Here is a 9,927-nt window from a genome sequence, read left to right as displayed (position 1 = left end):
CTAGTTAATACCACTATTATTCAAATTTGCACATCAACCACTAAAGCCAGTGGGGATGAAATAGAAGAATTATGCCAACTTCTTCAATCTGAAATTGATCAAACATGTATTGATCATTACTGGTGATTGGAATGCAATGGTTGGGAGCAAAGAGGAAGGATCAATAGTTGGAAAATATGGCCTTGGTGATAGAAATGATGCTGGAGATCGCATAATAGAATTCTGCAAAATCAATGATTTGTTCATTTCAAATAACTTCTTTAGACAGCATAAGAGATGACTATATACATAGACCTCACCAGATGGAATACGTAGAAATCAAATTGACTACATCTGCAGAAAGAGATGATGAAAAGCTATAAAATTAGAAATCGTCAATATGAAAATTAAGGGAAAAAAATCAAATACATGAACAACATGAGGAGAAGATGCAAATAACACAGATTAAAAAAAAAAAAAAATGAAAAGGGGACATCACAGCAGTACCAACTAATCACCAAGTTTATGTGAAAAGAAATCCCAGATACAGAGAGCACTACTAAACAAGAAGAACAAAGCAGAAGGCCTTATACTTCCCAATCTCCAAACCTGCTACAGAGCCATAATAGACAAAACAGCCTAGTTCTGGTACAACAAGACAAATAGACAAATCGGACAAAATTACATGAACCCAGAAGTAAATCTATTTATGGATAACTGATCTTAGACAAAGGACCAAAATTCCTTTGTCAAAATGGGGAAGAGGTGGTCTCTTTTATTTAAGGTGCTGGCAAATCTGAAGAGCAGTGGTGAATTTGAACTACTGACCTTGTTGTTCAAACTGTTCTTTCGGTCCAATGTATTATTCCATAGTGCCACACCAGGACACTATCTCTTCCCATGGTGGTGGTGGTGTGCTGAGGAGCCAGTTCTGACTCATAGCGACCTTGTACAGAGTTTCCAAGGCTGTAAATCTTTATGGGAACAGAACACCTCATCTTTCTTCCTTGGAACAACTGGTAGTTTCGAATTGCTGACCTTGAGATTAGTAGCCCAATTCGTAACCACTACACTACCAGAGTGCCTTGTCTCTCCCCATAGATGTAGGTAATTTGAATCCTATGTATAATCTGTCAGATTGTCATACTGTGGTGTTATGTTGCTGTAATGCTGGGATCTATGGCACCGGTATTTAAATAGCAGGGTCACCCATGTGGACAGTTTTCAGTGGAGCTTCCAGATTAAAACAGAGTAGGAAGTATGAGAAGCAGACCACTTCTGAATTTTTAGCCACTGAAAACCTTATGAATAGCACCAGAACATTGTCAGTTATAGTGCCAGAAGATGAGCCTCTCAGATTGGGAGGCACTCAAAATACGACTGGTTAAGAATTGCCTCCTCAAAGTAAAGTTGAAAGTGATGCTGTGAATAGAGTAAAGCTTTCAGGACCTTCATTTGCTGTTGGGGTACCATTCAAAATGAGGAGAAACTGTTGCAAACATCCATTAATAATTGGCATTAGGAATGTACAAAAGTATGAATCTAGGAAAATTGAAAATTGTCAAAAATGAAATAGAATGCATAAAGAACAATATCCTAGGCATTAGGGAGCTGAAATGGATTGGGATTGAAAATTTTGAACAGGCAAAAGGTAGTCAGTTCCATTACAAATGGAAACAATTGGAAAGAAAGAAGGTATAAGGAGAAGCAACCTCGTCTATTCCTGCATCTTGTTTTTCCCTAGCCCATTTACCCATTTTTAAAATTCATTCTATTTTTCAAAATACAGCCTAATGGAGGTAGTGAACATTAAGAAAGTTTTTAGAATTTTGTCTACTCACCTTTCCGCCCCCTAATATTTCTGAGCAGGTTGGGCTATGTGCCCCATAAATTCCTGAAATATTTGTTCTGTCTCCCTTTCTTTTGGTCATTGTATTACAAAAGCATTTCTTTGCTTAATTTCTTCAGATTTTTTTCTCTAGTTCCTCCTTCATTTTCCTATCTTATTTATTGTTAGTTTTTCTGGGTGACAACCTGTGATCTGATTTCATGTCACCAAAATCTTTTGTGAAATATGTGATTATAACACCTGCCCCCCCCTTTTTTTTTTGTCTTTTGACTTTATTACTGTGTATGGATCACAAGTTAATAGAGAATAAGGATATCTTTTTAGGTTTTTCAATCCCCACTTCTTAAGATACTGGACATCCACCTAGTAGTGACTCAATAATAACTTGCTTGCTAATGATTAATTGAACTGTTAGTTATTAAAAAAAGATTAACATTAGGTTATAACCTTGAGATTCTACTCCATTTCCTTCAACATTCCCCTCCAAGGCTAAGGTTTTAATAAATTTAGATTATTAAATAAATATAAAAATCTATATTAAACAGACTGGAAGCATAGTGGTTACGAATTGGGCTGTGAACCTCAGGGTCAGCAGTTCGAAACTACCAGCTGTTCCACTGGAGAAAGATGAGGCACTCTGCTCCAGTAAAGATTTACAGCCTTGGAAACCCTGTATAGGGTCCCTATGAGTTGGTACCGACTCCATGGCACATAACAACAACAACAACAACATATTAAACAGACAGCCATTTTCATTATTTCACTTTTCTTTATATTTGTACATAGGAAATTGTTTTCTGTTTCTATCTTAGTTGTTAGAAATACATTTCCACCTATATATTTCTTTGTACATTTAACAAGTATTGATTTTCCCTGAGCTATTTTGCCACATTTCTAAAGCAGAATCAAAAGAAGTTTTTTTTTTTTTTCATTTAATTCAAACAAACACATATTTACCAGTGTTTCTGAGGACATGTAGAATTTTCCCAATTTGTAGTTACAATTGGCTATTTCAGCTACTGTTAGAGATATATACATTTTTATCATTTAAACATTTTAATACTTTTTTCCCCTTTGAGTATAGGTATGTTTTACAATAATGGTTTTATGCAATATTTACCCTTTTGTGACTGACTAATTTCACTCAGCATAATGTCTTCAAAGTTCATCCATGTTATGCAGTGGCTTGCAGCTTCCTTGTTGTTCTTCAAGGTAGCATAATATTCCATTGTATGTATGTACCAAAGTTTGTTTATCCATTCTTCCATTGATGGGCACTTAGGCTGTCTACATCTTTTTGCTATTGTGAATAGAGCTGCTATGAAGATTGGTGTGCATATATTTACTCCTGTTATGGCTCATTTTTCTTGTGGATATATACCAAGTTGAGGAATTTCTGGATCATAAGGTATTTCTATTTCCAACTTTCTGAGGAAGCACCATATTGTTTTCTAGAGAGGTTGGATCATTTTGCATTCCTGTCAGCAATGTAGGAGGGTTCCAGTCTCTCCACATCCTTGCCAGCATTTATTGTTCTCTGAGTTGTTGAGCGTCTCTGTTATTGCTGGTGTGAGATGATATCTCATTGTTGTTTTAATACATTTTTATTTACTGATAATCTACCAAGATGATCTGGCAGCCTAATCTGACTTTTTGCCACATACTGGACAAATAATAAGGAATTTTCTGTTTTAAAGTATATTTTTAAAAATATTCACTTATTTAACATACAGGTAAATCTGATTTTATTGCACTTCACTTTACTGTGCTTTGTAGATCTTGCCTTTCTTACAAATTGAAGGTTTGTGGCAATCCTGGGTCCAGCAAGTCTGTTGGTGTCATTTTTTCTAACGGCATGTGCTCATTTGGTGTCTCTGTGTCACATTTTGTAATTCTTACAATATTTCAAACTTTTCAACATGCTATTTCACACTCTGTAGACTGCAGTATAAACATAACTTCTATATATACTGAGGAACCTAAAGAGTTGTATGATGACTTTATTATACATGATTGATAAATGCTTTATTGCTGTGATCTGTAACTAGATTGACAATATCTCTGAGGTATGCTTGTATTTATTTAGTTTGATTACTATTTTGAATGATCAGGATGGGAAAACACTGCAGTTCAATTTTTGGAGTGAGAAAACCATAATCTAATGATACAATGTTATTAAAACCCATTGTTTGGAATTTTATTTCTTGATATTCTTAGTTATTTTATAAAATCTTTGTTGTGTTTTCTAATTGCTCATTCCTTTGGCTTTTTTATACATCAACTCTATGTTATCTACTCCAAAGACACATGGCAAAATTCCTTGCAATTACTGGTGTAAGCTAAATTGAAATTCTAGATAGTAATACCTTACTAGTATTAGTATATTATAATAATTAATATAAATTCTATTCAACATGAAGCATATATTTTCTAGAACCCTTTGTTTCTGGATAATAAAAAATTCTAAATGTTTCTAGAACCTAGTTTCTTCATCTATTAATCAGGAAAACTTAAAATAACAAATGAAGAAATTATACCAGATGACATTTCAAATTATATTCAATTTATGATTCTAACTGTGGTGCTGTAGAATCAGCACTGCTAACCACAAGGTTGGCAGTTCAATCCCACCAGCCACTCCTTGAAAACCCTATACAAACTCACTAGTTGAAATTGACTCACTAGCACTTAACAACAATAATTTATATTTATCTATATTTAGTACATAATTTTATTTTAGAGACATGAACTTCTGAACTCAAAATATATTAAAGGCATAATACTGGATGGATACATTGCATGATGAGTCTAAGAACATTGGAGATATTTGTCAAAATGTTGGAAGCTTCAGAGAAGTTATGTAGTTTTCCCCTCTGAATCCAGGCATTAGCAACAATAAAAGTATAATGTCTTTCTAAGCCTATCATTAAAGATCTCTTAGAACTTTTCCAGGTGAGATGGAGAAGTATAAGTTCTGTCCATTCTGAACTTTCCTAGCTTTATGATGACCTGCTGTTCTAAAATCTTCCATTTCTCTAGTTGCTCTAATGGCATTAGCATTTTATTTATGCTCCTATAGGTGGTAGTTGGAAAGTTTCCATAATCACCAGTGACTTGCCAAATGCAGGGACCAGCTCACAGATTTACATTGTACTATATGGACAACATAGAAGTTCAGCTCCCATTTATCTTTATGGAACAAATGAAGCTCGATTTCAGGATGGTCATGAAGACATCTTTATTGTAAGTAATACATCTAAGTATGACTTCTTAGTGTAAGTAATACAGCCAGTAGGCACTTTGGAATGACGTGTTCTGTGCTGTCAAGTTGGTTCCAATTCATAGCAATCCTATGCACAGCAGAATGAAACACTGCCTGGTCCGACACTACCTCACAATTGTTATGTCTGAGCCCATTGTTGTGCCATGGTGCCAATCTATATTGTTGTGTGTGTGTGTGTGTGTGGGCTTCCTCTTTTTTGCTGATCCTCCACTTTACAAAGCATGATATCCTGATGCAGGGACTAGTCCCTCCTGAATGAATACATGGCATCAGATTTGGCATTATACATCCTGTAGATCAGTCCAAAGTATTTCATGCCAATATTTGCTTAAGCAGATTAAAACACAAGTACAAACTCAGTATTATAAGGGACAACAGCTAGAGAGTAGTACTACAACCCACTGCTATTGCGTTAATTCCTTCTCATAGCAACCTTATAAGACAGAATACAGTAGTAATGGTCAAGGTCAAAACAGGAAATATAAAAATTTCAAACAAGAGAGGCAAAGATGTTGTCATCAACTTATCAGATCATGAGTAGACATGTGCAGATTAGGATCTAGGCATATATGAAGAGAAGACTGGTTTTCTGTTGTCAGAAATATTAGCATTCAAAGGTAAACTTGAAACGAGTCAAGCGTCTGGTACTTTATGGGTGTTTAGTAACGTTTCTGAGTGGATGACTGGATGCATAGAACATGTAATACTAGAGGTTAGTACCTGTGTACTCAGCCCCCAAATGTCACAAACAGAAAATGCCCTTCCCATTAGTTTTGTTTGAACTATCCTTTCCACACTTTCTCCATGAGTCAGTATGTTGACAACCACTACAAATATAAGGCTAAAAAAAAAAAGACTTGTTATTTTGCATATATAAAAATAGTTTCAGGGTGGGTCTTGTTGGAGGCTAGGGTGGAGGTGTAGTGAGGTTTACTGTTAGCAATACCAGAGAATACCAGGCACAGCAGATTCAGGGCAGAGCTCCAAAACTTGGAACCACATAGGTAGGGATATTTTAAAAGTTTGAAGGCTTATAGCTAGTGGAACTTGTAACAAAAGTAAGAAATTGTATACTTCTGAATCTTCTGGACTCGGTGGCCCAGAGCCAACAACATGGGTCAGACCACATGGCAAGACCAAGCAGGGGAGCAGACATACTATGGAAAAATGCCATGGAAACCTCAGAGCAAAGGTGGACAATACACTTTGTCGGTTTTGTTTTGTTCTGATTTTCTTTTTTTGTGGTTGTTGTTATCTGTTCATTGCCCCCCCCCACTGTTTGTGCACCTCCATTCTGGTGACTAGAGTGGTTGCCTGAGTGAGTGGACATCCCCCACCCTCACCATTGATGGGTTCTTCTGCCATGCATGTGCACAGATACTCTCAGCCCAAGAGCCAGCCCTGAACAGTTTTTTGTTTTTTGTTTTTAATATGGAAAAGACCAAAACAAGTGGGGTGTGGAGAGGGAAAGAGAGTTTCAAGGCAAAACAGGTCAAACATTAAATTAAATCCTGAGGTACAGCATAACAACCAGCAGTGGCATCCTGAAATCTCTCAGGCTGAAGAGAGGACATTAAAGTCATACTCATATTAGGCTACAGATTTTTTTTTCTTCTTCTCTCCGTCTTCACCCTGCAATTATAGACTACAGTATCCAGTCTAGTTTTTATTGTTTTTTTTTTCTTGTTTTTTTGCTGTTACTGTTTTGCTGTTTTATGCACCCACTTCTACCTTTGGGAGATGCTTTCTTTCCCTATATTACCCAAGAAGAGTCAGCAACTGTTGCCATATAGTCAAGCTACAATCACACTCTATAAAACACCAAAATCCAGGCAAGAACCAATACCAACTGCCATATACCAGGGAGGGAGACAACACCTGTGAAAGTTACTTTGAGTTAAGCTATAAGAAGAGTGAAAAGGGAAGCCCACATCCTGATCATATCTACCTGGAATACCAAACAAGATAAAAATATCAAAACACACCCTCAATTAAGTATTAAGGCCACAGATAAACACTAATCATGTCCAAGAAGAAAAAGCAGATGACCATATAAGCACATGTCCAGAAACAAGATAAAATGTCTAAGACAAATGACCTAGAGGTAGACCTGGACTATGTTCTGGAAAGAGAGCAGGCCTTGGAAATGCCTGAGAGGAAATTCAGAAAAATGATCATAAAATGTTTCAAAACTCTTTAAAATGGAGTTGAGAAAAATAAGGAAGAAGTCAGGAAAGCACTACAGGAACAATCAAATAAGATAGATACAGCATTGGAAACAATTCACAACCTACAGAAAGAGGTCCAAATGATTAACAATAGAATATCAGAAATAGACAATACACTAAAAGGTAAAGGAGAAGAATAGAAGAGATGGAAGGCAGAACCAGTGATCTGGAAGACAAATCTCTCAATACCACTTAGAAGAGCAAATAGCAAAAAGGATAAAAAAATCTGAAGATGGTCTATGATTCATGTTGGACCACATGAGGAGGAATAACTTAAGAATTGGCATTCCAGAACAAGAAGAATCACACAAGTCCACAGAGGAAATAGTTGAAGAACTGCTGGAAGAAAATTTCTCTAACATCCTGAAAGGTGAAAAGATAAACATTCAAAAAAAAAAAGAAGCTCAAAAAATCCCAGGAAGGATAGACCCCAAAAGAAAAACACCGAGACATATCATAATCAAGCTCTCCAAAATAAATGATAAGGAGACACTCCTGAAAGCAGCTAGGGTAAACAGAAGTGTTACATACAAAGGTAAGCATAAGTCAGATTAAGCTCAGATCTCTCAGCAGAAACCATGCAACCAAGAAGGCAATAGGGAGACATATATAAAACCCTGAAAGAAAAAATCTGCCAACCAAGAATCCTTTATCCAGCAAAGCTATCAACCAAACATGATGGTGTAATCAAAACATTCCAGGATAAACAGAAAGTAAGGGATTTTGCCAAAGCAAAATCTGTCTGATGTGTCAATGCAAAAGATTTTTTCCCATTCTGTGGGCTCCATTTTTGCTCTTTTGGTGAAGCCTTTTGATACATAAATTTTAAATTTTTAGTATGTCCCAATCATCTACTTTGTCTACTTTTGTTTGTGTAATTTTCAAAATGTTTGGTAGTCTGTGTACACCCTGAATTAGTGCCCTCACATTTGTCCTTATTTTTTCATTGATGACCTTCATAATTCTGGGATTCACATTTAGGTCTTTAATCCATGCTGAGTTGGGTTTTGTATAGGGTGTGACGTAGATGTCTTGTTTCATTCTTTTGCATATTGCTTTCCAGTTCTACCAGCACCATTTGATAAAGAGACTGTCTCCTCCCCATGCAATATGTCTAGGCACTTTGGCAAAAATCAGTTGGCTGTATGTGGATGGATTAACTTCTGGATTCTCAATTCTGTTCCATTGATCAATGTATCTTTCAGTTTACCAGTACCAGGCTGTTTTGACTACTGTAGCCATGTAGTAAAATTTGAAAAAGTGGAGTGAGACGCCTTCAACCTTGTTTTTCTTCTTAAGTAGTGCTTTGCTTATCCTGGGTCCATTTCCTTTCCATATACAGTTAGTAATTGTCTTTTCCATCTCTTTGTAGAATGGTGGAATCTGGATTGGGCAGTATTGAGATTTTCATGATGTTGAGTCTTCCTTTCCAGGAACATGGTTCCACTTCTGTAGGTCTCTTTTGGTTTCTTGTAGTAGTGTTTTGTAATTTTCTTTATATAAGTACTTTGTCTGGTTACGTTTATTCCTAAATATTTCATTCTTTGGGAAGCTATTTTAAATGGAATTGCTTGCCTAATGCCCTTTACAGCACTGTAATTGTTGCTATAGTGGAATTCAACTAAGTTTTGTATGTTGATCTTATACCCTGCCACTTTACGGAATCTTCCAATGAGGTCTAGTAGTTTTTTACTGAGTCTTTAGCGTTTTCTATGTATAGGATCATACCGTCTGCAAATAGAGAGAGTTTTACTTCCTGTTTCTCAATTTGGATGCCTTTAATTTCTCTATCATGCCATGTAGCTCTTGCTAAAACTTCCAGCACAATATTGAATAGGAGTGGTGACAAAGGGTATCCTTGTCTGGTTCTCATTTGCAGAGGGAAGGCTTTCAATTTTTCACATTGAGAGTGATATAGGCTGTTGGTTTTGTATAAATGCTCTTGATTATGTTGAGGAAGTTCCCTTCAATTCCTACTTTGTTGTGTGTTTTTATCAGGAATGGATGTTGGATTTTGTCAAATGCCTTTTCTGCATCAATTGATATGATCATATGGTTTTTTCCCTTTTTTCTTATTTATATGGTGGATTACGTTGATTGTTTTTCTAATGTTGAACCATCCTTGCATCCCTTTTATGAAACCCACTTGGTCATGATGTATTACTTTTTTGATGTGGTGTTGGATTCTGTTGGCTAGGATTTTGTTGAGAATTTTTGTGTCTATGTTCATCCAGCATAGTTGCAGGCAGCATAGTTTCCTTTCTTAGTGATGTCCTTCCCTGATTTTGTTATGAGGGTTATGCTTGCTTCATAGAAAGCAAGTTTTCCATCCTCTTCTATATTCTGGAATAATTTGAGTAGAATTGGTGACAGTTCTTCCCTGAATGCTTTGTAGAACTCACCCGTGAAACCATCTGGGCCTGGACTTCTTTTTTTACTCCCAATATTTATGAATGTGACCATGTTTGGAAACACAGGTTTTACTTTGTCAGGTTAATGAGTTCATATAGAAGTAAGATTTATCATTTATCAAATCTTGTCTCAAAAAAAAAAAAAAGTTGCCATTGAGTTATGTCTGATTCACATGT

The 9,927-nt window shown here is 36.1% G+C and overlaps 1 protein-coding gene across 1 annotated transcript in view; it reads left to right on the top strand.

Annotated features, from left to right (window-relative positions):
• LOC102810528 overlaps positions 1–9,927 on the top strand; it is a 373,438-nt gene that overhangs the window by 28,644 nt on the left and 334,867 nt on the right. Inside the window, exon 3 of the mRNA XM_006871864.1 lies at positions 4,908–5,071. Coding sequence (XP_006871926.1) covers positions 4,908–5,071 — 164 coding nt within the window. The remainder of the gene's footprint in view (positions 1–4,907; positions 5,072–9,927) is intronic.

This window comes from Chrysochloris asiatica, unplaced genomic scaffold (genome assembly GCF_000296735.1).
Source record: "Chrysochloris asiatica unplaced genomic scaffold, ChrAsi1.0 scaffold00176, whole genome shotgun sequence".
In the NCBI taxonomy this organism is placed as follows: domain Eukaryota; kingdom Metazoa; phylum Chordata; class Mammalia; order Afrosoricida; family Chrysochloridae; genus Chrysochloris; species Chrysochloris asiatica.
Note: the sequence above shows the minus strand (reverse complement) of the source record. Positions and strands in the feature narration are given on the sequence as shown.